The following is a 27,984-nucleotide window of genomic DNA, read 5'->3' as shown; positions in this document are numbered from 1 at the left end:
TTTCATACTTAAATTTTGTCTCGAGCATTACACTAAAACTATAAGAGATGTCAACATGAAACTTCATAGGTAGATAGATCTCAACAAGAAGGAGGGCAGTGTACAGGAATCATAACTCTCTTATTGCCCTTTGTTATGTTTCATACTTTAACTTTGTCCAATTCTAGCAGCATAACCCGTCTCTGATGGCCCACGTTAAAAGAACTGAATACCAGTAAGATAAAGGGAGAAATGGTTTTACTGATTTAGTTTAATAATCTTGTAAACATCTTACATTTATTATTGAAGTGATAGACACAACCCATTTAAATAATACTTTAGGCATTTTACTAAATGTATTTGCCTTACAAATCTGTGACCTGACTCTAAATGCCATACTTAGGATGTCCAGTGACTATATTTACATATTTTCACAGTTTTTATTTAAATCTTATTTGATTTACACAACACAGAACCATTTTATGTCTCTGTATAGGAGAAATATGATGTCACAACAGCCATACAAACTGATATTTTTTTAACAGAGTAATAAACACCACATTTATCTTGTAAGATTAACTATTGTGACAACTTCAGGCACTGATGTTATACATCTGTTTTTAAAAAAATTGTTGGTTATCATTTTAAAACTGCCAATGGGAATGCAGGAAATTTGAAATCAACTAAAGAACTTTCAGATAAACTAAGAAACAAGTTAATATATGGAGGATATTCTTTGCTTCTTTAGAAATAACAGTTATAGTCCATCAGCTGGGATAGAAAGTTTGTTATGTATGCGAGTGTAAAGTATCGTTACTTTAATTTATCAAGAAATATTCTATTTCTTTCATTTGCCAGCAAGTTTCAAACTTTTCATAGTATCTCTAGTGAAGTTGTTGTTCCTGAAGTCTTGTATCCATTCTGGGAGAATTTAAATTTTCACTGCAAATATAGTGATATGATAGGTGAAAAATAAGCGAAAATATCAAAACTTGCTATCATGGGAGTGAAAGTATCATTTATATTTCATCATAAAACCTTTTATTTCACTGTGCATTCATTTGGCATTTATGGGCTTGTGCATGCCAACTGGATAAAGGCATATTAATCTCTTGTGTGCTACAGGTGTGAACTCCTTCAAAGTTTTCCTTGCCTACAAGGATGTATTCATGCTGGATGATGATGAAGTGTACCAGACCTTTACACGGTGTCGGGAGCTAGGTGCCATTGGCATGGTCCATGCTGAAAATGGACATTTAATTGCACAGGTAGGAGTTTTGCAGAATCTCTTGAAGTTGACAACCAATTGCTAATGCTTCTAATAGACTTTATAGAAGCATTACTAAGTTTACTGTAGAGAAGTCAAGTGGTTAAAAGTCACTTTAGGATCAAGGATTTCATATGGAATAATTATTATTCTGTCCAAATCAGTGTCATATCTAAAGAACCTCCATAAATATTTGTTTCATATTGACCTCATAGTATCATCATATGAGGTCAAGTTCTCTCCTAATCCAGTTCTGGTTTGCATGATGATGGAAGGAGGGATTCATGTCGTATAAAGATATTTTCTGATTATGTCCAAGTCTACCATGCACTAATGGATGCGACTCTTACTTATCCTAGAGGGAAACAAAAGTATACCCTTATCCTAGAGGGAAACAAAAGTATGCCCTTATCCTAGAGGGAAACAAAAGTATGCCCTTGTCCTAGAGGGAAACAAAAGTATGCCCTTGTCCTAGAGGGAAACAAAAGTATGCCCTTATCCTAGAGGGAAACAAAAGTATGCCCTTATCCTAGAGGGAAACAAAAGTATACCCTTATCCTAGAGGGAAACAAAAGTATGCCCTTATCCTAGAGGGAAACAAAAGTATACCGTTATCCTAGAGGGAAACAAAAGTATGCCCTTATCCTAGAGGGAAACAAAAGTATACCCTTATCCTAGAGGGAAACAAAAGTATACCCTTATCCTAGAGGGAAACAAAAGTATGCCCTTATCCTAGAGGGAAACAAAAGTATACCCTTATCCTAGAGGGAAACAAAAGTATGCCCTTATCCTAGAGGGAAACAATAGTATACCCTTATCCTAGAGGGAAACAAAAGTATGCCCTTATCCTAGAGGGAAACAAAAGTATACCCTTGTCCTAGAGGGAAACAAAAGTATACCCTTATCCGAGAGGGAAACAAAAGTATGCCCTTATCCTAGAGGGAAACAAAAGTATACCCTTGTCCTAGAGGGAAACAAAAGTATGCCCTTATCCTAGAGGGAAACAAAAGTATACCCTTATCCTAGAGGGAAACAAAAGTATGCCCTTATCCTAGAGGGAAACAATAGTATACCCTTATCCTAGAGGGAAACAAAAGTATGCCCTTATCCTAGAGGGAAACAAAAGTATACCCTTATCCTAGAGGGAAACAAAAGTATGCCCTTATCCTAGAGGGAAACAAAAGTATGCCGTTATCCTAGAGGGAAACAAAAGTATACCCTTGTCCTAGAGGGAAACAAAAGTATGCCCTTATCCTAGAGGGAAACAATAGTATACCCTTATCCTAGAGGGAAACAAAAGTATGCCCTTATCCTAGAGGGAAACAAAAGTATGCCCTTATCCTATATGCCCTTATCCTAGAGGGAAACAAAAGTATGCCCTTATCCTAGAGGGAAACAAAAGTATACCAAGACAGGACAAGTTATCCTAATTTTAATTTCCTGAAAATAAATATAATATAGATGTAGGGATTTATTTTAAAAGAAATATTGTTTGTAGGTGATTCCTAAAAAATATTTATATATTGTAAACATATTGTTTTTTTCCCCGATCAGAAATCACAGGAGATGATAGACAATGGTATTTCAGGACCCGAGGGACATGAAATGTGTCGTCCAGAGGAGGTAGGTCAGAGCACTGAATCAGCTTAACAAACGATAAGGATGTAATTAATGTCATACAATTTATTAATCAATAGAAAATGGAAATTAATTCTAGGAAAAGATTGTCAATATCTCCATATAAACATTAACGAGCTATTTTGTGATTATCTTTAATAGGAAAACAATCAAATTTTAACCTTTTTTAAAAGTATTGCTTTTAATTTATAAATGACCCTGTAAATACCAATCATTAGCCATCAATATTTACTGAAGATTTGGCAAAAACTAACTTTATGATGTTAAGAAATCATGTTTATTAATATTCAAAGCCTTTTTTCTGTATGTTTAATGCACATATTAAACTTCGTTCTTCATCTTTTGAATACCTATGTCTGACAGAGAAAAATCAAAACTTCAGAAAATGAAAATCACTTTAAAAAATGCTAACGTGTCGTTCAGAATTTAATAAAACATACTTTAAAGTACAGTTTTCTCATGGTGTGTAGTTTTATGGAAAATTTACTTTCTACTGCTTTGTAGCTTTTGTGTTTACTATTGTGAAAATGGTTGAACAACAAGTCAGGTTTTTGATAGAAGAATAATTCTGACACTCCCAGCCTTATCATGACTTTATCTACTATAGCTGTCAGTTTAATGTCTTTTCAATTGTTTATCAGCAAGATAACTTAAAATTTGATCCCTGTAAGTGTTAACAACATTTTTATATAATTATCTTCATGTTAGAGTGTAAATGTTATTAGAATTGTTTTGTCTAGAGGATTAAAACTTCAGTTTTTTTATGTTTAGTAAAGAAAAACCTGACTTGTTAAACTGTAGTGTATAAATGCTTATTGTCGATACTTTGATATTTCGTATTAATTTCTGTTTGTGCTTACCATCTTATCTTTTTTCTGCTTACTTGTATCTCTGTATAGAACAAGATTTAAGTCTGTGTAACAGAAAAAATAGAAAGAACAACAAAGAAGACTAATTCCCATTGTCTTTAGTTTTTGGAATAATGAAAGGCCTCGGACATGAACCCTCTTGTTTTTCTTTTTAAATTAAATCAAGTATATATTATAGTCATACAGTGCTGTAGAACAGTAACTAAATTTCATACACAGCCTTCATCTGCACCGTAACTCTTGTGTTGTATGTTTGTACCACCGTCCCAACCACCAATACAATTAGATTTTCCTATAAAACCACCAATTAGGTTGTCCAACCACCAGTATGATTAGGTTATCCAACTGTCTCAACCAGCAATATACTAAGGTTGTCCCACCATCCCAACCAGCAATATAACAAAAATGTCTTACTCTTCCCACAACTACTTTAATGTCCAAAAATCCCATCCACTTTTGTAATTTAGTTAATAATTACATTTCCCATTTTCCAATCCACTGCTATGATAAGGATGTCCAAACTTCCAGTCTGTTAAATGGACAGATTGTCCTGTCTGACTACTCCAAGTAGATTCACAACACAACCTAATCTTATCTAGTATCGAGGCTCCTCAGTGTTCAATATGCTCTTTTAATTTATTCTGCCTTTCCTAATTCTTTATTTCTGTAAAATATTAATTTCTGCTTTAATTTACATTTTCTTCTTGTATACCTATTAATGTAGAAATTGTGTATAAATAGTTTTGGGTTTTGGTTTTTAATCACTTTTGTTTCTTTTTGTATGTTTCTTTTTGCTTTCCTTGTAACCCTATCTTATAACAACACTAGGTGGAGGCAGAAGCCACACTACGAGCTATCACCATAGCCAATCAGGCAAATTGTCCTATCTATGTTGTTCATGTCATGAGCAAATCTGCAGCCAAAGTGGTAACTGCAGCAAGGAGAAAAGGTTTGATATCAATTTATTTATGTTCAACCCACAAAGTGGTCACTTTACCACAACAGATTGTTCTAGTTTACAGTACAAGGGAGACAAATCCACATTATCTTACGTGGACACTTAAATTGCTGAAATGTAACTTGAATTTAAGTTATTTGTTTGTTTTTGGTTGTTGTTTATTTTTGGTTTTTGTGATGGAAAATCTGTTCGGTAAAGTGACTATTTTGCAAATTTTGTAGAAAGCTTATTTTGCATGGTCATTGTAACATTTTATTTATTTGAATACTTTGGCAGAGTGAATCCAGACATTTGCTCTAACATCTAGCTGGATATCACAAAGTCAGAGATGGATTCAAAACAACCCACCGAAAACTGTACATGAATGACATGTACACAAATATACAGGGACCCTACTACTAAAAGGTTTTATAATCAGGAAAGGTTTCAGTTTTTTGTCAAATGTTATGGACACATGAAGGCTGATTTTGAAGACTTCTCTTGACAGTCAGACTAGGCTGTATTGTAAGTACACTTCAGTGGATGGGATTGGTTGCGATTTGTAGGTGGAAGGTGAAGCTGTAAACAGAGCTGTAACAATAGCCAGTCAGGCCAACTGTCCGCTATACATATGTAAGATCATGAGCCGAACAGCGGCCAATGCACTGGCTGATAGTCGTAGGAAAGGTGAGATTTTATGTTAAAAAAGAAACCGGGGGTGTGGTTGTGTGGTGATGGTTAGTACTGGAAAACATATACATATTTCTATGTGGTGTGACTAAAACTCCTAATTTTTGGTTAATATTTATATCTGTTTAGAATGACAAACTTTATCTGAAATAACTCTTATTCACTCCTACTATACAACATTTGTTGTTTTTTTTTTTTTCTGTGGTTTCTATCGATTCTTACAGTAAAGCTGTTGTATTTTATCAAAAGATCAGACTCTCCATTAGAAAGCAAGTCTTTGTTTTGGCAGTGATGAATGGTTCTAACCAAATAGTTACTTACTTACACTTATTAATGGATAACGAGATCACAATATTCTGACAGTTCATGAATAAAGACAGCACAATACTTACACTTATTCTAACAGCTCACTTATTCTAACAGTTCATGGATGAAGACAACACAATATTTACACTTATTCTAACAGCTCACTTATTCTAACAGTTCATGGATGAAGACAACACAATATTTACACTTATTCTAACAGTTCATGGATAAAGACAACACAATATTTACACTTATTCTAACAGTTCATGGATAAAGACAGCACAAATACTTACACTTATTCTAACAGCTCACTTATTATAACAGTTAATGGATGAAGACAACACAATATTTACACTTATTCTAACAGTTCATGGATAAAGACAACACAATACTTACACTTATTCTAACAGTTCATGGATAAAGACATCACAATATTTACACTTATTCTAACAGTTCATGGATAAAGACATCACAATATTTACACTTATTCTAACAGTTCATGGATAAAGACATCACAATACTTACACTTATTAATGGATAACGAGATCACAATATTCTAACAGTTCATGGATGAAGACAACACAATACTTACACTTATTCTAACAGTTCATGGATAAAGACATCACAATACTTACACTTATTAATGGATAACGAGATCACAATATTCTAACAGTTCATGGATAACGACAACACAATACTTACACTTATTCTAACAGTTCATGGATGAAGACATCACAATACTTACACTTATTCTAACAGTTCATGGATGAAGACAGCACAATATTTACACTTATTCTAACAGTTCATGGATAAAGACATCACAATACTTACACTTATTCTAACAGTTCACTGATTCTAACAGTTCATGGATAAAGAGTACCCACTTAATCAATGAAAACAACCCATAAAATTTAATGATTTTTACAGTAAAAATGATTGTTGTTCTGCCCTGTGGTACCAGAACATAATGTTAACAATGTGGTATAAATTCAAGACATTGTCAAATTGCTTAATTGTAATATTCCAAGCCTTTTGGTTACTGAATCTGTATTTTAACAATTTTCCATCAAGCAAGAAATTTATGTAAGTTGGAAAATCTACAATACATAGCATGCCTTTATACTACATTACCAGTAATATACCATAATATATAACATGGTTGTGTTTACAAAGAGTTGTAACTGTTCCAGGTAATGTTGTGTTCGGGGAACCCATCGCTGCTAGTCTAGGTACAGATGGGACTCACTACTGGAACAAGTGTTGGAGACACGGGGCAGGGCATGTGATGGGCCCACCCCTTAGACCAGATCCAACCACACCAGGGTATTTGATGGACTTGCTAGCAAAGTAGGTTAAGAACAGGGGCTATAATTAATACCTGAGATGACCCCATGTTATCTGTCAAATATTAGCACTGAGTGAATATTTAAAATTCTGTAAGGCTGGTTAGAATTTCAGGTTAATTCATAGTCCTGTTAATCTCCTGGAACCTGCTTGCAAAAAAGAAGCAAGACGTAGTTATTTGAAAGTAAGATTGTAATCTATCTGTTCAACAAGTGAAATTTATTCAATACACATTTCCACGGATGTATATCTTATGTTTTAATTTATATCTACAGTCTATTTGATGCTTATATTATCCTACATATTTACACTTGATTATTATCTAACTGTAGTCATTGTATATCGTTATATATTACTGATACTGGAACTGTAATTGATGCTGAAAAGTAGTGCTTTAATTAAGTGTGACTGCCTTTCAGTAACGACCTTCAAGTGACCGGAACAGATAACTGTACATTTAATGCTGACCAGAAGGCATTGGGCAAGGACGATTTTAGAAAGATCCCTAATGGTGTGAATGGTGTAGAGGACAGAATGTCCGTCATCTGGGAGAAGGGCGTTGTAAGTACTGTGAAAGACTAACAGCTTCCTACAGTCTGTTGATATGGGTTTAAGAATGTCAGTAGGAGAAGGGCGTTGTAAGTACTGTGATAGACTAACAGCTTCCTACAGTCTGTTGGTATGGGTTTAAGAATGTCAGTCATGTAGGAGAAGGGCGTTGTAAGTACTGTGATAGACTAACAGCTTCCTACAGTCTGTTGGTATGGGTTTAAGAATGTCAGTCATGTAGGAGAAGGGCGTTGTAAGTACTGTGATAGACTAACAGCTTCCTACAGTCTGTTGGTATGGGTTTAAGAATGTCAGTCATGTAGGAGAAGGGCGTTGTAAGTACTGTGATAGACTAACAGCTTCCTACAGTCTGTTGGTATGGGTTTAAGAATATCTGTCATGTAAGAGAAGGGCGTTGTAAGTACTGTGATAGACTAACAGCTTCCTACAGTCTGTTGGTATGGGTTTAAGAATATCTGTCATGTAAGAGAAGGGCGTTGTAAGTACTGTGATAGACTAACAGCTTCCTACAGTCTGTTGGTATGGGTTTAAGAATGTCAGTCATGTAGGAGAAGGGCGTTGTAAGTACTGTGATAGACTAACAGCTTCCTACAATCTGTTGATATGGGTTTAAAAATGTCGGTAGGAGAAGGGCTTGTAAGTACTGTGATAGACTAACAGCTTCCTACAGTCTGTTGGTTTTCTGTTACCAAAATTATTTTCCAGTTTAAGTGTATGAAAATGGATTTAGTGTTAACTTACTTGGTATTACCAAATAGCTGTGGCATTCTTGTTATCAAACGACTGTGGCATTCTTGTTATCAAACCACTGTGGCATTTTTGTCATAAAACCACTGTGGCATTCTTGTCATAAAACCACTGTGGCATTCTTGTTACCAAATCGCTGTGGCATTCTTGTTATCAAACCATTGTGGCATTCTTGTTATCAAACCACTGTGGCATTCTTGTGATAAAACCACTGTGGCATTCTTGTTATCAAACCACTGTGGCATTCTTGTTACCAAACCACTGTGGCATTCTTGTTACCAAATCGCTGTGGCATTCTTGTTACCAAGTCGCTGTGGCATTCTTGTTATCAAACCACTGTGGCATTCTTGTTACCAGATTATGGTGACAGTAGTATGCTATTAATCCACACACTGTAAACTACATGTAGGTACCTGGTTACTTTTTCTATAGCTAGATACCCTTGTATAAAGGAAACATTGATTTGAAACAGTGACATGTTGCTTTCATTACTCAACACTGTCACAAACAAGTGTAGTTCTTAATTAAATGTACATTTGTACAGTTATATATGTGATGTTTTACAGGCATCTGGTAAGATGGACCCCTGTAGGTTTGTAGCTGTAACTAGTACCAATGCTGCCAAGATCTTCAACATTTATCCTCAAAAGGTAAGATATGTGTTTATCATAAACATTTTTTCAGGTAAGTATAGTACACTATTTCTAAAATTTTGATGAGTCCCAACACTAAGAGATATTGTAGGTCTTCAGAATCTCGGTGAGTCCCACTGTTGTGAGTCCAGGACTCAAATATCTGGAGTCCCACTGTGGTACTGACAATTAGTTAGTACAGTAAAATAGAGAGTAAATCTCAGTGTACATAAGGATAGACTGAGCAAGTATACTATATACAGATGGAGAACATTTTGTCATCTATTCACTAAAGATATAACAAGAAGTGGCACAAATCTAGTTTAATGGAAGATGAATTTTCTAGTTTATAGAAATATCAGTACATGATTGAAGAAACCCAGATGAAACATGATTGCATAAAGATTTCTTTTCATATAAAATTTTCATTCTCAAAAAGAATTGCTTAAGATAAAAATAATCCAGACAGTTGCTGTAAACAGCGGTAATAATTATGTTAGAGTAAGTTTTGGTAATGTAACACATTTCCTATTTTTTACACAAGATAAAGTTGTTTATTGTTTCTGTAGGGCCGTATTGCAGTAGGATCTGATGCAGATATTGTAATCTGGAACCCCAATGCGACTAGGACTATTTCTGCCAAGACTCACCACCAGGCTGTAGACTTCAATATATTTGAGGGCATGACATGTCATGGTGTGCCCGAGTATGTTATCACTAACGGACATGTGGTGTTAGACGAGGGACAGGTAAGACTGCTTTCTTTCATATCTTAACACAAACTAGCAGAGTTCAGGGGACATTATCACCAACTAGTAGGGTTCATGGGTAGTCTTCCTTCAGTGAATTCTAGTTTTTATAAAGATATTATTGGAGTATAACCTGTGAAATAAATGTAAAAAATCTAAATTAGACCCTCAAACATTAGCTTACAAAAATATATTTAGGTTTTCACTTTTTCAGACTGTATGGTTCCTAATAAGGACATCACTGTGATGTTCTATGATTCAGCCACTTCTTGCTTGAATATCAAGCTATGTGTGTAATTACAGCATTTGGTTACTTTTGTCTCACCTAACAGAAGTATTTTGAAAGAGAGCTGGTGGGAGATGTTATTACCTTGGTCAGAGAATTATGCTACGTTCTTTACAGGAAATCAGAATTATTGTTAAATTGATGAATGACACTGATGAGCAGTATGATATGGCAGAATACATTAAAAATTTGTGTTTTCAGTTGCGGGTAACACAGGGAATGGGACGTTTTATTCCAACACCTTGTAACTCAGAAATTGCATTTAGCCGAATCAGAGAAAGGGAGAGGGTATGTATTGTGACATATGTGTAAACAATTGTTCTTGACACTCTTTGATATTCCATTTGCTAAAAAAGAACATGAAGTCATTGTCAATTACTTCCATGATGACTGCATGTCTGACATATATTTCTAAAATTGCAGTCGTTGATGACATTTTTCAAAAAGTTATTTCTTACTGTGTTTTCATTGTCTTTGTTTTCCTTTTTTCACGTATGTGTGGGTTTTTTTTTCTCTCTCTTATCTTTTTGAATTGTTAATTGAAATAGAACTCAAGTTTTGAAGATGCCTTCTTTTCAAAGTTCAGTGGAAATAATTCATAAACAAAGCACTTTTCTACATGTTTGACTTCAGTGCTGTTAAAATATACATTCATGACTTAAAAAGAGAAAGTTGATTTCTTTTAATTTCCTTTCACAGACCTGTAAGCCTTGTAAGGTTGAGAGAGAAGGATATGATGGACCAGTTGTAAAGGTGGACGGAAATGTGCCTGAGGTCATCACCAAGACAAGCAACCCAATCTTGTCTGCCGACGCAGGATCAGACAAGTTTAACTCTCACTGTCGGCCAGCTACCAGCAGTGGTGGGAGAAACCTTCATGACTCTAGCTTTAGCCTCAGTGGTAAGATCAGGGAAGCTCAGTGCACCTCAGGGGTCTACTCATTTACAATCAACACACAACATCTATCCTTATATCTAGTTTGAGCAGAACATGATCTCTTTAAATCTTTTCCCCTTATACGTAAATTAGAAAATAAATATGTAAATAAATATCCTAATTTTTCTATTATCTGTATAAATTCTGTAAAACCAATATTTTTTTTTTTAATCTTAGTTTATGTGACTGAATTCATTGATTTAAATATATCTCTTGTTATAAATCGTGTTATTTGATGAAGTCAGTGTTTTACCGTAAACTGATATTCAATAAAAGTTAAATTCAAGTCACAACTACAATCACAGTGACCTAGTCAAACTTTACTAACTTGCTGCATGTAAAATGTAAGATATACTAACATTGAACTAAACACCAATAAAAAGTGATGATCAACTCATTAAGATTCCAAACCATGTGACCTTGAATTTTGATCTATTTATAGTCTAGTGTGTACTGTTACATTTTTATATAGTGTTGCGCCAGCTTATCTAATTTATTGACAGAACTTTACCAGTGAATACACACTACCTTGTATTCAAATACATGTTGAAGATTTCACCAGAAAATGCGGTCGAATGTTGTTAAATGAAAAATCATATGATCATTTTAGAGTGATCAATGTAGTGATATTAAATCATTGAGATATTAAGTAATCAATATAGAGTTAGGGGAAAAGCTCAAATTTCCGCCCGTCTAAAGTGTTCTTTTCAAAATTTCTGATAAATAATGTTTTTAATAAGATACATCTCTGAGGTATTTCTGATAAATGAGTTGGAAACGATATATTAAGATTCTGAAATATACCATTGTATTAAGAAAATCCCTGTAAGTTACTCGGAACGCTACTAACCCCAAGGCTCTCACACTTCACAAAACCACTACACAAGAGGTGCACTGAGCTCCGTTAAAGACACAGTATGACAGCGTCATTGTTAAATGCTCTATATTGGAAAATCTGCAAATTTTTCTCCATGTTTTATTTTTGTCTTGAATAGGGAAGTATCTTCATCTTGGTCAAATTTTTGTAGTGTACTTGTGTATAAAGCTTATGGATAAATTTTCTAGAGAATAATATCACACGGTGAGATCTGATTTTAAAAAGTAGTACATAAGGAAAAGTTGAAAAGTGAAAAGCACATGGTATCATACTATGCTGTATTTAATAGTTCAAAGTGACTTTCTATGTTTCACTGAAAATTGTATATGTCATTATCCCTGTTTTGTATATAGGGTGATTCATACACCTATCAATGTGTTCTAAAAACTGTCCAGGTTAAGAATGCTTGGTATGAAATTCAGATACTGGTGAAACGTGATATGACATGCTATCATGCAAAAGGCTTATGCTGGCATTTTAAATACATGTAAAAAAATCGGGCAGACATCATTGATTATAAAGTTAAAGCAAAAATGTTCCATCTGATCTTGGTAATGTTTGGGATATGAAATCTTTTTTGTGATATGTCTGCGATGTGTAATGGACACTAGCAGGTAGAGAGCTTGTCATGTAATTGTGTCTTTATACGTTACCACACCTAATGCAGCCACTAACACAGTGTTAACGCTAACTTTGTGGGCTATCAGTTTATACTTTGATGTACTTTCTTTATTTGTTCCAACTTCTTTGATTTTGACCTTTTGGTGAATTAAAGTATAAATGTTGAACCATTTTTATATTATTTTATATAGGTTTTCAATTACATATTAAATGTCACAACATACATCACATGTATTGGAATCCTCTCCATGATTTATTGCATTTTCTCCTCAACTCTGATGTTTGCAAAAACCTGAGAAAAGATGAGGATAAATTTCACTCAATATACTATGTTTTACCTGTCTTAGATTTATTGAAGCATAAGGATTAGGTTTGAGTTAAAGTTTAAGAACACAATCTTTTTCAAAAAATTTTTGAATGGTACATAATTTTTTTCCTGGTGACATTTTTAAAAGTAAACATAAAAAATTTGAAGCTTCTGAAGAACAGAACTGAAAACTGTTTAAAATTGAGAGTGTTTAATTAGGTTACAAAATCTATATGTAATTCTTGGTTTGTCTTTAATTTCCAATCATCAAAACTGAATTCACTGAAGAAATGGAACAGATATAACACCTACACTAACAGGGATGGTAAAACCGCTGCATGGTTTGTGGAATATCTTGGATTATTTTAGCTTTCTGAGGTGACAGGGATATTGAAATCAAATCATATTTACACAGAGTCTTCATTTTTCTCTTTTCACAGGTGCTCAATATGATGACAAACAGGTTCGAAAGTCCTCCACACGTACGCTAAACCCACCTGGCGGAAGGTCAGATGGTATCTGGTAAAGGACAAAGGTTGAAGCTGAAAACTGGATTAGATGGGGTTACAGGGGCCATGAGGGACAGAGACAGATCTGTTTTATTTCATGAATATGCAGCAGTAACTGATAAACGCTTTTATTGTTAGTATGTGCAGCAGGTCAAGGTCCTGTCAAGGTCAAAGTCAGGGATTGTAAAGTTATCTGTGGAATGTCTCCAATGAGGGTAGTAGCATTTTCAGTTTGTTCTTGACATGAATATATATATATATGTATATATATATTATACACATAAAAGAACTACTTTTTCTCAACTTCAAACTAGGATTTTAACATTTTTTGTGTATATTATATATATATTGAGGGTAGAGAATTGGATTTGTAGGGTCCGTCAGAATCAATCAAAACCTGAAGCTCTCAGTGTCAGTCAGTTTAATTATATAAACTTTAATTACAATTGTAACATTATGTACTTCCATATTATTATAAACTGGTTGTATTTGTGTGTCGTTACTAATGAACATCAGGCTATGTCTTGGAGCACCTGATGAGATTCGTTCATCAGGTGCCATATGAGAAATAGATGGAAGATGAACCTGGTTTCTACCCAGTATTTAAACCATTAAGACACTAGAAGCCTGTTGGATCTGTAGCTTTCATTAAAATTGGCTATAAATTTTGTCGGTGCCTTTCCTGCAGTGTGTTAAGGTAAATGAATCTCTTGTCACAGAATCCTCAAACATCTATGGACAATAACTCCTGTTTTAGGTGGTACCAAAGATGTCAATTTAGATTTAAAAAACAGTGATATGATCTGATGGATTTATACCTTCATAAAGCTAACAATTAGAAACTTTATGACAAAAATATTTCGTAGATGTGCATCAGTCTACAAACACACCTTCCATTATATATAAGAAAGATCTCTGTAATTGTGCGATAATTTTTTTTATCAGTGATGTTGTGTGTAAAATTGGATGTGCGGAGTTTGATGTTCCATTATCAAACATTTTGTACATGTCTTTAACTTCATTTATCATTCTATGGTAATGATACTTAAGATGAAATAACCAGAAGATAAATACTGCTGTTCTTGAAATATTTACAGATAATATAGCTTAACCTACCCATGTATTTGTCTGTAACCTACGATCTCTGACTCTACGTAATGATGTACACAATGGGTCTAGATCTGTCTCCCCATGTTAAGATACCAAACACTCCACTTAGTCTGAGGGTTACTGTGCCCATTAGTCTGAGGGTTACTGTGCCCAGATGGTTCTGCAAATCATGTATATGTGAAAAAATATTGTTATGCGAGTTTGTTCCTGAGCTTGAACTGTTTAATTTGTGTCAGTGGAAATTGCATCATTTATATTCATGATGAATGGTTACTAAATTTGTAAAACCAATTTCTACCCCAATATTATGCCTTAGATGTTACAAAATATAAGTAGGATTAATCTTCAGTGTTGAATTGAAGCTTTAGATTATAGAAATCTTAATGAATATTCAGAATCTTTTATTTTATCTGACTCTAAGGAGAAGGTATATATTTACAATATTTGGAGTTTTAACGTCTGTAGATCCTATACCATTTATTAATTACATATGTAGGTGGGAGGTTTTTAAAGTACTTTGTATTTGAATGTGATGTATGAATTATTGTGAAGGTCAAGTTTTTTTTGTTTTCTAGTTTACAGATCTGAACTTGTATAAGTATTTTTCCTCATTCAAAATCTCCAGTACCTAGTTCTGACAAACGTTGGGTGTGTGTGTTCTGTGGGAATTTTGAAGAAAATAAAAGTCTTAACAGCTGATTGTCTTTGGATCTGTGTAATGATGTATTTGTGACTATAACTTGTTGTTGGAGAAAATGAATTGAACATTGTGGGTGGTTTACATTCTGTATGTGCTATATCAGTAAGATTTGATATAGAAAGAGTAAAGGTGATATAACTCCACTGCTTGTATTCTGACAGAAGTAACCCATATATTCAACAGCATTTGAGCATTTAGCGGTATTCATAATCAGAGATCTTCCTATTTTAAAGGTTTCCAAAAATCTGAAATTTAATTATAAGCTTTTAAATGTGTCCAGTTTTATTCAATGCTTTTGGCGTTAATCTACTCATAGAAAATGGCAAAAAAAAAATAAAAGTAGATGTAAAAAAAACTCCATTGAAAAAGCAATTTTCGTGATAGCATATTGATCTTGATTTCATTGCTGCAAGGTGTCAAGTATATGTCACTGTATTATCAAATTGTACAAAGGAATTTCTCCATACACAAACTTGCATGTGATAATCTGTCACTTGTCAAAGTTGTACACTTTTAAAATATAAGGATAGTTTTGTTTCACAGGTTACTGATAATGTCTGTAATGTTAAAGTTTTCAGCTTTTTTTAATCTATTAATATTTTATCTAAAAATCTGCTACTGTGAAAAGAACTCAAAGAACCCAATACATTGGACTGATGAGTAAAATTCAAAAAATTATTTTCAACTCTTTCCCTCGGCTAAGTTTGCCACAAGCTTCGTACTTGGTACTCATTAGTGAACATATAATCATTTACCTTTTTCAGCAGATATTTCAAATGTTATTTAACAATACAAATGGTTTGTTATGAGTAGAGAATGTTATTTCCAGATTACCTCCCTTTACTGGCTTTGTTTGGTTGTTAGTCCTTGTATATGAGAAATCATGCTAGTATCCATTATGTGATTAAGTTGTCTGTATGGAGTTGTTGTTTTGGTACGTGTAGCATTTACATGAATCATGTTTTCTTTGATGTTATTGTAACCTCCTAAATTATTTGTTGGTTTATATAGTAGAAAAAGCTTGTGCTGTTTCTGTAAGTCACTTCAATTTTAGCGGTACATATTCCAGAGTTTCTTTGTTCAAATGATGAATGGTCATAGTGACTGTAGAACTGTTAGATTTGTAGGAAATCAATTCATGAATATTCATGATGAAAATTGAGTTATGAATATATTAACTTTATCCTAGAAGTGAAATGATTTACAAGTTTGAGCAGAAGTTCATTATTACAAACACTGCCTTTGTACCTATATCAGCTAGAGTTTGTCCTGTCAGCAATATTTCAAATACTTTTCTGTATGGAATAAATATTAAGTTAAAGAAACTAACATTTTGTCATTTGTTGTACATTCTTGGAAGTGAAATATGTAGTTATCCATCAGATGATAAATATGTGACTGAAGGGATTAGAAAAACAAGTAATCCCAGAGAGATCTTGGTGACAACCATTGTTTGATTGTTATATGCTCTTTGAAAGTTGGATCTATTCCCTTCTCTTCTCAGTTTTTGCTCTAAATGATAAGAAATTTGAACATTCCTTTGTAGAAATAGCAATGATAATCTTTACCTGCCCAATCCAAAATGGGTGCCTGGAAGCCATTTTGTTTCCACTGACCAAAATCAAACATGAACAAGTAGAGACCAAAGGGAACATACGTATGAAATTTAAAAGACAACAATCTTTAATAGGTGAAATCCAAGATGGCTGCCAGTCTGCCATTTTGTTTTTCTGATCAGTCCCAAACCCATCCAGGTACAAAAAGGGACCAAGAGGAACATACTAATGAAATTTGAAAAAGATTTATGCAGTATTTCTCCAGCGATCATGATAATGAACTTTCAAAGTCATATCCAAGACGACCTCCTGGAGGCCATTTTGTTTTTCTGATCATTACCAAAATCAAACAACTAGGGATCAAGGGAAACATACATATGAAATTCAAGAAAGACTTGTCAAGAACTTCTAAAGAAACGATGATAACAAACTTGCAAAGTCAAAATCAAGTATGGCCACCTGTCGGCTATTTCGTTTTTTCTGATCAGTCCCAAAATTAAATGGGCACAATTAGGGACAAAGGGGAACCTAAATACGAAGTTTGAGAGATATCCATCCAGTACTTCTTCAGAAATAGTGATAACAAACTTGCAAAGCCAAAATCCAGGACAGATGCCTATCGGCCATTGTTTTTTCTGATCAGCCTCAAAATTAAATGGGCACAACTAGGGACAAAGAGGAACCTACATGGGAAATTTAGGAGAGATCCATGGAGTTCTTTTTAGGATACAAGGATACCAAACCTCGTTGATAATACCTAAAATGTCATTTTGTTTTTCTGACCGGTCCCAAAATCAAACGGGCACAACTAGGAACCAAGGGGAACCTACATCTGAAATTTGATCCATCCAATACTTCTAAAGAAATAGCGATAACAAAAATTGTTTATAGACAGATGGACATGGACGTAGGGCAATTTGAATAGCCCACCATCTAATGATGGTGGACTAAAAATGTATAACAGGGTATATTTGTACATCTACACATGCAGAAGCATGCTTGCAGGTGGGTGTGGTTCTATTCCGAATGGTTACTATGGAATCTCCAGACAGGTTATACCAAAGCTGGGGGTAAAATCTACTGGTATGGTGCATAGACCTTATTTTGTAAATTGTTCACATTAACTTAATGAGGACAAAATACACATCAAAAAGAGCAATATACACTGTTTGGAAATCTTTCAGCAACAGGTCCACTACCAAGGGGTGGACATTACTGTAGTTGTATAGAACTGTTAATACCAAATGCATGCATGAACCAGTTAGAATAACAAATCCAATAGATTACAATCAAAACTTCAGATCAACACCATCACTGTGACTGTAAACGTTGCTACTTTTGACTCTACTAACTCCACAACTCAGACTCAATTGACACCACAAATCCAACTCTAATTACCACCACACGGATTCAATTAACAACGCCTGCTGACCCCAACTCTGTAAAACCTCCACTTTGACTCAATTAACACCACCTTTCTAACTCTGTATAACACTTTCACCCTGACTTAAATGAACAACACTACTACTGTGACTTTGTTAAATAGCACTACTAAGCATCCATTAAAAACATCACTTAAAAACTCTCAGTCTATGTTAACAATACCACCCTGACCCAGTCAACACCCAAGGATGCTATGACCAAATTGGGACAGAATCCTGGACGCTATGACCAAATTGGGACAGAATGCAGGCATTTCTAAAGAAAAAGAAGGATTTTAATTAACTTTTTTCTATTTTTACCCTATTTGACCCTACCTCTCCTGCTCCAGGAGGCCAAGACCTACCCTTTATACAAATTGATCTCCCTAAACCCAGGAATGCTTCAGATCAAATTGGGAGAAAATCCAATCTTTCCTACTGACAAAGAAGGCTCATAAAGCCCAAGAGGCCAACACTGACCATTTTTTCCCTTAAAATCAAGGATTGCTTATGACTTTTACTCTTCAGGATGCTAAGTTGATGATAGATCAATAACAATGAAGAAATTATATTGATTCTTGCAAAAACAAACTCTTCGGTGGTGTTCCATTTTTCCTCGTAATGCAATATTTGATCAAAATCCATCAAGAGCTCACTTAGAGGAGACGGCAATGGCTAACAAAGAGCTGTCATTGATTGGTGATTTTAACCTTAGCAATCTGAAAGTATCCACACTTTACCTAGCTAAATGTAAGAAAGTTTTGAGCATTTGATAGATACTTCTGTATGTTGTAATATTCTTTCATGCTACTGGCCAATGGATTTATATTTAGAGATTTGTATAGACATCTGGTTCTATAAATGTAATGTTTAATGATAAGAATTACTGTATTATCAACCTTATTATTATTGATATTACTTGTAAACCCAAATAGGAAAGTGCACATTAGATTAACTACTATAACAAATTTGAATAACTTGGAGTTTGTGGTAAGGATATGACGAGATATGCATTATTGAAGCCATTAAAGTTTAGTATTTTTCGTTCCTCTATGTGGAATTTTGTGTATTTTATACCATTCCCCTTCAGCAAATAAAATCTGTTTTTGCCATTTTAATTGACCAGTGGCTACAGTATCTGTTTTGTTAAAAATGTTTTTTTTTGTAAAAGAATTATGGATCATTGTAACTGTGTAGAAAAGTCTGTATATTCTGAGGTAGGAGCGGATGAATAACTAGGATACTTTGAGGTAAACCGTCCGGCAGACATTTGCAAACTGTAGATATTATGACCTGAAGAAAATTTGAATGCAAGTGATATTTTTGTGAAAGTTCTTCAAATGTAAAGAAAGAAATACTATCTGAATCCCTTAGGAGAACCGCAATCGTATGTTTTCCTAATCTATACCATGATTTGTAAGAATTAGGTTTACCTGCATCAGTTACATCTTTATTATGCCAAAAGCATTTCATCAATAATGATCCTTTTTGTAATTAAGATTAAAATTCTGGAAGCATGGTATCATTACTATATATTTCATGCTTCCAATCCAAATCATTTTCGCTTTTTCTACGTTCATTTTTAAACCAGATACATTTTCAAAAATATGCGATTCTCTTAAAGTTTCACAGAGTGACATGTCTGATCCATCTAAAGACAGAAAAGAGTCATCTGCATACTGGGATGTCAGAATCTCAAAATTTTCTGTCCTAATTACATTTATACCACTATTTTTTCTTAAATGAATTGCTAAAACTGCAGCACATAGAATAAAGATATAAGGGGCTACTTGGTCGTCTTGATGACAAGATGTTGTAACATGTTAAAGCACTTTAAAATATTCTTGCAAAAGTGGAAAATTCTCAGAACGATTCAACTTTTCTATGAAATTCCAAGACACAGCGTTGAATACTTTTCAAAAATCTACCATCAAAATCATCCAGGACTATCATTATCATTGAGGGAGATTTACTTATTAGTAGTAAGATGTTCAGCAGCACTGGATTTGCCAGGTACCGTATATATTTACACTTCAATATTAAGTAAATAACAAAGACCTTGCTACAGGTATGAGAGAGAAAAAAAGAAACACAAAATTTAAAATAAGATTTTAATAAATACATTAGATGTGCACATACATCCATATAATTATTCAGCACTTGTGTTATTATTCCATACACATTTACACATCAGTTTTTCTTGTTCAAATAATGATTGTTTGGTGACTACCCAAATGTCAAACATCTGTACATCACCTGAAATACAATGCCATTTTTGTACCTTTTCGTATGAACTATGAAAAGGTCACCATACATACATACATACACAACAACTTTATTTTAAGCTACCATTAGCAGTAGCAAAACAGATATGTAAATATATATAGATTTATCATATTAATACATGGTGTCAGGAGAGAACAATTCCAGCAGCCGATGCTATGGCTAGTTCCTTTTAAACAGGGCTGAAAAAATTAAGCACTCATTCGAATCTCAAAATCTGTACTCAAGAATTGAATTGCACACCCCTGTTATCTTCTATTTGCCATCTACAAATTTCCATCCATATCACATATCTAGTTAGAATCAGAAGATGTTGTGTATGTGGTCACTCTCAAGCCATGCTGCTTCCTGTTTCAACCGGTCATCGTCTTTGGTGACCTTGAGAAATCTAGCTCCACTTGCAACAGCAAGAAGGAGAAGGAAAAGGCAGAGGACAAAGATCATTCTGTTGCCATGCTGAAAAATATCTTCATGTAGTAGCATCAATATCACACAAGCGATCAGATTTATAGGCACACGGAACCAATTGATCACTCCCCAACGATGGGAATCTGGAATAATACGACTCCGCAGGTATCCCATTGCTGGAAAATATATTCCTACTGCAACCTCAAATAAAGTCAAAGCAGAGAACGAGAGTGATGCATCCCTCTTCTCAGGGTGTGTGGATATAATAAGCAGAAGGTTTGCGATCACTGCCATTACTATAGATACCATGAGTAAAGCAGAAGGTTGGAAACGTCTTGAAGTTGATACTACTGAGAAAAATCCTTGCCCTACTAATATGCTAGCCATAAAACTTGAAAACACAATTCCAAGAGAAGGATTACCAGACTGCAATATAGGTGTCCACAGGAAGATCACAATGTAGATCACACTTTCAAACAGAGCCTCAATAGCTCCCAACATGAAAATTTCTTCCTTTGTCACTATCATCTTAAAGCCTTCACCACATAATTTTTTGAATTTAATTTTATTAACACTGTAATTTTCTGTCCAGTGTGTGGACACCATTATACCAGAGAAAATGAGAAATGGAATGGCAAGCATATAGGGAGCGACTGGCCCTAATCCAAATCCTTCTGACACCAAATTGGAAGACACTCCAGCTAATACCGCCAGAACACCATTCCATGTAGAAGCTTTGGCAAATGTGACTGAAATCCATTCTTTTGGAAAGTCATGAGTTTCTAAATGTTCGTGAATGTACCAGGCTTCAAAAGCAGAAAACAACACAGAGGTAGCAATTCCACCGACAATTCTTCCTATCAATAAAATACCATACCCAGTGGATAGTTTCATCAGACAGGAAATGGAATACAGGACTGTGAATAGCAGACACAGTTTCTTGCGTCCGAATTGATCTGCAGCGATTGGAGTCCATGTACCAAGAATTATGGTTGAAGCAAATCCCACTGCATATAGAGTTGCTATCTGTGCCTCTTGGTACCCATAATATGAATATAGCTTGTACAAGTAAGGGCCCTGCAACCAATCAGCAAACACAGCCATAAGGTATGCCGCAAAATAGCCATGCTGGAATTTTAGGAACTGTGGATTGTTTCCCTCCGAGAAGTCTTTCCTTCTTTGGTATGCCAAAAACTGAAATGCTCCACAAAGACATAGCATTACCACAAAGGTGATGTAGGTTATAGCAATCATCTTTTAATTCTGGTAATATCCCCTTCTTCAGATCTTTAAAAAATAGCTGATTCAGGAGATGTATTGCTCGCCTTTTGACCATACAAATTGCAACCTATAAGTAATATAAAAACAATAAGTACAGATCAGACATAAATTTAGCTACTAAAGTAATGGCTTCAAGTGAAAACCATTTCTTCAATTTGAAATGTCATAAAAGCATATGCATATATTTATTTGGGTTTTGAACAGAAAGATGTTAAAAATTAAGGATTATGAGTAACTGAGTTTGTGTAGGTATCTGTGTGTATATATATCAGACTGAGTAGGTTCAGTTTTAGCTAACAGCAAATTGTCAACTGTCAACTGAGTGACAGCGACCGTATCAAACACTTTGTACATGCCACACCGACCCGTTACTTTTACAATATATCTAATAAAAAAAACAGTAGTCGGTATATAAGTAATTGTAGCTACAATGTTGTATGTCAACAGTCTTGACAACACAACAATTTTGATGTCTAGGGAAGAGGAGGCTGATATTGAGATTTTGAAAATTTGATGTCTTTGGTAACTGGGTCTTGTTGGGAGTCTTGGGCTACATGCCCTGTCTGTGGTCAAGCACCCTCCCTTAAATCCCTCAGAAACATGCATCCGTGCTAATACTAGCAAATGTGATTAAAATGGTTATGTACTATTTTCTTCGACGACAATCGGTTAGAATTAACTGACGCACGCGGTCAATTTTATCTATAAGTCGATAATTAATATTGTTACCTTCGGAGCATGCTGTTGTATCAAACAACCCTAGTCAGGACCAAGCGGAAAGTTGTGGTTGGTGACATGTCACATCCTTACTCTCTAACTTAAATTACTGCATCGGTCGAAAGAGCAAATGAGTTAGACAATTACATCAATCAAGACTTTTATCATTTTTATTTACATGAAAATCATATATGTATTAACTTTTAGTACCTTGTCATATCATGAACTGTAACAATTAATTATTGTGAAACTAAAATGTTTTGCTTTCTAGAGTATAAAAAACGGAAGTAGAACAAACACTAACTTCCGGGTAAATAACTGGTGAAAACACGTGAAGTATACCGGTGCAGAGCGATTTCCTCCATCTGTTGCGGATACTAGTACCTTTTGCAAACGTCATGGAAGGAAAGTTACCACAAAAGAAATACTACAGACAAAGGGCCCATTCTAACCCAATGTCAGATCACATAGTTGATTAGTAAGTTTAAACTGAATGAATTGAGAACGTCTTCCACTAAGTTCCAGGGGTGTCTACACCTTGGTCCTCGATAAAATCGTCCCGATTGTCCCACTAAGAATTATTTTTTAAACTAATCAACATTGCATATATATGGTGTGGAGATTCCAGGGGTGTCTACACCTTGGTCCTCGATAAAATCGAGATTGTCCCGATTTTACAGGACTTAAGTGTATTTTACGGTTGTCTGCACCCTACATAAGTTTTTAAGTACATGTAATATTTTAAGCCTATACCTCCTTGCTAGACATTATTTTTTAAACTAATCAACATTGCAGTTATATATGGTGTGGAAAGACTTAACTATCTGCATTGTATGTATATTTTTCCTTTTGCATAAGACGTAAATACAATATGAAATGAGGCACAAGTAAAATTAACTTGAATTAGTCACAAGACTAGAGAGATTCCGCGTAGTAGCTGCCATTGTAAATAAGTTTTCAATCGATGTATGATTTATAACTATTGTGCTGTTGTACACAATCAAAAATATTTCTGGAATGCTGACCATAGCTGGGGGTCACTAAATTTGACTTTTTTAATAGGGAGAAGAATGAGTATTGTGCACAACCAATCCAAAAATAAAATATCTGATAGATAGTTGGAACCATCGTACTAATTACACATATAGACTATAACATTTTATTAAGAATCATATATTTAGATCACGATGATTTCTGTTTTTTCTTTAGTCCCCTGAGCCCTGACAAAATGGATTGGTCAGAGCACTACCCAGAGTTTTGTAAACCTCCATCTAACAGAAAAAATGAAGAAATTGATCATGAAAGAAGAGATAAAGGTAGACAACCCAGAGTGGAGTTTGCAGACATTGGATGCGGATATGGAGGCTTACTGGGTAAAGATTTATTAAATCGGAGTATGAACTTTGTTGCTAAAGAATGGAAAATTCAAGTTAAAGTAAAAGCTTTAAAGTGCTAGAAAGAGATTCTATCTTTGGTATAAATTTTTAATTATTCTAGAAATGTTCTAAAAAACAAGCTGGGAAATTAATGAGATTTCAATTTAATGGTATACTTTTGGGGATTAAAAGCTTTACGTTTTGAATATTAGAATATCAGAATATTTGACTTGATTGATCAATTACAAAATATATCATGTTTTATTTTAAAATAAATCAAAAGCAGTATACAAGATGTATTTAATTTCCACACTTACAGAATCAAATAGTGAATGGGATCCAAACAGTACTTAATAAAACTACAATTTCTATAACAGTACTGATATAAATTGAATTGCATTGTAGGCCTCTAAACAGTAAAATTTTGTTAGTTAACATCACCAATCTCAAATGTTAAGTGGTAAATAGCATCAGGTATATTTTCTTGTAAAAAAAACTTTTGAACACATTTTATACCAAAATTCCTCTATGTTAAAAGATATATTGTCACTGTTTTTCTTGTTTAATTTTGATAGTCCAGTTATCCCCAGTATTTCCTGACTCCTTGATGTTGGGAATGGAGATTCGAGTGAAAGTGTCGGACTATGTAAAGGACAGAATCAAAGCTCTGAGGGAAAACAGTCCAGGAAAATACCAGAATATTGCTTGTATTCGAACAAATGCCATGAAATTTTTGCCAAATTTTTTTTATAAGGGTCAGGTGAGTCAGTGTACAGAAGTAAATGCTTGAATCTTAACTTTCCAACATATGGCCTCCACTATATAGATTTTCTGTAGACTTGTCATTGCAAAGCTACAATTTCCTCCAATCTTGCTAGAGTAGACTTTCAGGTTGGTTTACAAGGACAACTCTAGACAGATTCCATATAGTGGTGGTCATTGTAAGTAAACTGAAAAAAGAGAAAAGTTGTTGAAATGAGTGTAAATACTTAATTTTCAACATTTTATTTCTTTGACACATACGTAATTCAGTAGAAAGATGTTTTATTTTCCCATCACTGTATAATTTGTAACTATCATTCTGTTATGTAACTTTGCCTGAATGTCAAATGTTGCAGGCATCACCAAAATTCCATGTTTATATGTAGGGAAGTTGTAAGTCTGGCTATACCACAATGAAGTTAGAAAAAAAGGTGGAAGAATATGTTATTGTTTATGTGCTGTAACACATGAAGATATGGCTGAAGTCAGTAATTATCTAGTGAAAGCCTTTACATGGGTACTTAGAACTGAGCAATTACAGTCTTTGTCTTAGAAATAATTTTATTGTCCTACAAATGTATTATGATAACTAATGATGATTAAATATTTGATTTTGATTTAATTAGGATTGTAAATTTTTTTTACAGCTAAAAAAAATGTTTTTCCTGTTCCCTGACCCTCACTTCAAGAAAACTAAACACAAGTGGAGGATTATAAGTGAGACACTCTTGGCGGAGTATGCCTATGTCCTTAGTGTTGGAGTATGTATACATGTCCTTCTATTGACTGGTTACAATGTAGAAGTTCTACTGATTGAAATTCATTTATCATATATGTATTTATTCTCATTTTAATTCAGTCAGCAGTAATCACTGATGCATGTGAAATGCTGTCAGATATTTCTATAAAATGTAAAACATACAGATTTTAATGTGTGCATGGCGTGTAAGTGTGATATCTTGTCAGTAGTAAGATATTTATTGTGTATTACAAATGACCAGTGATAAATATCCTCATATATTATGAGTACTTGTCTGTTTGATCAGGGGTTTACAACAGTCCATCTATATATGATAGTGATTGGTATGTATCGATTGATATGAAATATTTAATATCAAGTTAATACAATTTTTGTATAAACCGTTTTTCTCTGTATAATTCTTGCTTGTTTCTGGTGTTTACAGGGCATTGTATATACTATAACAGATGTAAAAGATCTCCATGATTGGATGGTACAGCACTTTAATGACTTTCCTTTGTTTGAGCGAATCCCTGATGAGGAACTGGTAAGAAAATTTGTTGTCAGTCATCTTTCCTTGAATTACACTTTTAATACAAAATGGCTGCATGTGGCCACAAACACGATCACTGTTATGAGGTGTTTTGAACGCAACTGAATGGTGAACAAGTAAGAACTGTAAGGGCCCTTTTTAAAATGAAACTTGAAATACCAAGTTTCATTTCTGTCATAACAAAGTTTTATTTGTCTGACAACAGATTGACCATATATAGATCTTTATAAATGCAAATAAAAAATGATTTTTCAATATCAGAAATTAGTGAGCTGTTGATACAGCAGAAAATGTTACTTTTTTTTTTTATTTATTTATTCTAAATTTCTTTTCTTTTTTTTCGTATAGAATTCAGACATTGTTGTTGAGAAGTTATATGAAAGCACTGAGGAAGGTCAAAAGGTCACCAGGAACCGTGGAGATAAATACCTGGCTGTGTTCAGACGAATCCTGGATCCTTACATAGCCAGCACATCAACACTAGAACCCAGCTGATTTTTTATCAATAAATATAATGTTGTTGAATAGCTTATTTCTTTCACCTTTTTGTTATAGAGAACTACATGGTTGGTTACTGGTATCAAACATATGCTATGTGATCTGTTGTAATTATAGAATATTTGTAAAATACCGACAACTAACATATTGTCATACCCTTGTAATGTAGTTAGGATGGGGAGTTATACTGATATCAGCTTGTCTGTCTTTCAGTCTATCTGTTGACAGAACTTAACCTAAGAATTTTCCTACTCTCTTAGTCAGTTTTCAATGAAACTTCACATATATCTTAATTATTGCATATAGATCAGTTGTTCTACACTCTTTGAGTGTAATTTTTTCATTCTGATATTTTCTTATGGAGCTATCGGGCTTTGTCAAATAATATATCAATGTTTGCACAGACAACTACTCAGATACTTGTAGGCTAATATAACTAAACTTTACATTTAACAGAAGCAAGCTCTGGTGTTGTGTCTTTAGGTCTTGATTTTTTACAAATTGTTGCCACGGTTACAGAAACTGAGTCTCTAATTGGTTGATCTATTTCAGATTGTCAAACTGAAATATTTTGCTGAAAGGTTAGTTAATCAGCTGGTAATGAAAAAATCTGAATTGTTGGTAATAAATAAACAAAAGGAAAGCTACCACTTGAAATATATAAATCTGACCTGTCTAATCAAATCTACAACTGTGAAACGAAAGAGAATATTCCCAATATCTATTGATCAATGTTGCAAAAATTTTCACCAACCACTCTTTAACCAGCATTTGAACAATTGGGAGCTTATTGTTAACAATGCTATGGCAACATGAAAACAATTAGTGTGCCTAAAACCAGAAACCTCCAGCTTACTAGTGAGAAGCTCTGTTGGTTGTTCACTGGTGATATCTACACACACAGGACTTGTACACATGGTGATATATAGACACAGAGGACTTGTACACATGGTGATATATAGACACAGAGGACATGTAAACATGGTGATATATAGACACAGAGGACTTGTAAACATGGTGATATATAGACACAGAGGACTTGTAAGCATGGTGATATACAGACAGAGGACTTGTACACATGGTGATATATAGACACAGAGGACTTGTACACATGGTGATATATAGACACAGGACTAAACATGGTGATATACAGACATAGAGGACTTTTACACATGGTGATATACAGACAGAGGACTTGTACACATGGTGATATATAGACACAGAGGACTTGTACACATGGTGATATATAGACACAGAGGAATTGTACACATGGTGATATATAGACACAGTGGACTTGTAAACATGGTGATATACA

General features: G+C 34.2%; 3 protein-coding genes across 5 annotated transcripts in view; 2 read left to right on the top strand and 1 right to left on the bottom strand.

Moving 5' to 3' along the window:
- The window catches only part of LOC132552229 (dihydropyrimidinase-like), an 88,305-nt gene extending 71,901 nt beyond the window's left edge, over positions 1 to 16,404 (top strand). For all 3 annotated transcript variants that reach the window (XM_060216376.1, XM_060216377.1, XM_060216378.1), the window contains 10 exons: positions 1,105 to 1,247; positions 2,801 to 2,869; positions 4,582 to 4,702; positions 6,877 to 7,033; positions 7,450 to 7,591; positions 8,914 to 8,997; positions 9,549 to 9,728; positions 10,216 to 10,302; positions 10,714 to 10,915; positions 13,197 to 16,404. In XM_060216376.1, the coding sequence (XP_060072359.1) occupies positions 1,105 to 1,247; positions 2,801 to 2,869; positions 4,582 to 4,702; positions 6,877 to 7,033; positions 7,450 to 7,591; positions 8,914 to 8,997; positions 9,549 to 9,728; positions 10,216 to 10,302; positions 10,714 to 10,915; positions 13,197 to 13,282 (1,271 nt within the window). In that variant the 3' untranslated portion in view covers positions 13,283 to 16,404. The remainder of the gene's footprint in view (positions 1 to 1,104; positions 1,248 to 2,800; positions 2,870 to 4,581; positions 4,703 to 6,876; positions 7,034 to 7,449; positions 7,592 to 8,913; positions 8,998 to 9,548; positions 9,729 to 10,215; positions 10,303 to 10,713; positions 10,916 to 13,196) is intronic.
- Positions 16,405 to 20,187: 3,783 nt separating this feature from the next.
- LOC132552260 (molybdate-anion transporter-like) lies at positions 20,188 to 22,825 on the bottom strand. Its single transcript, XM_060216415.1, has 2 exons — positions 22,754 to 22,825; positions 20,188 to 22,091 (listed from the first exon to the last, which is right to left on the bottom strand). The coding sequence occupies exon 2, from the start codon at positions 21,995 to 21,997 to the stop codon at positions 20,639 to 20,641; it is 1,359 nt and encodes a 452-aa protein (XP_060072398.1). The 5' UTR covers positions 21,998 to 22,091; positions 22,754 to 22,825; the 3' UTR covers positions 20,188 to 20,638.
- Positions 22,826 to 23,062: 237 nt separating this feature from the next.
- LOC132552272 (tRNA (guanine-N(7)-)-methyltransferase-like) lies at positions 23,063 to 26,699 on the top strand. Its single transcript, XM_060216433.1, has 6 exons — positions 23,063 to 23,219; positions 23,951 to 24,114; positions 24,693 to 24,877; positions 25,527 to 25,640; positions 26,064 to 26,165; positions 26,520 to 26,699. Exons 1-6 carry the CDS (start codon positions 23,140 to 23,142, stop codon positions 26,664 to 26,666), a joined length of 792 nt encoding a protein of 263 aa, XP_060072416.1. The 5' UTR covers positions 23,063 to 23,139; the 3' UTR covers positions 26,667 to 26,699.
- The last annotated feature ends 1,285 nt before the right edge of the window (positions 26,700 to 27,984 follow it).

The sequence above is a fragment of the Ylistrum balloti genome, unplaced genomic scaffold, assembly GCF_031769215.1.
Source record: "Ylistrum balloti isolate Yb309-2 unplaced genomic scaffold, AGI_CSIRO_Ybal_v1 Utg370242, whole genome shotgun sequence".
Taxonomy (NCBI): domain Eukaryota; kingdom Metazoa; phylum Mollusca; class Bivalvia; order Pectinida; family Pectinidae; genus Ylistrum; species Ylistrum balloti.
This window is presented reverse-complemented; position numbering and strand designations above follow the sequence as displayed.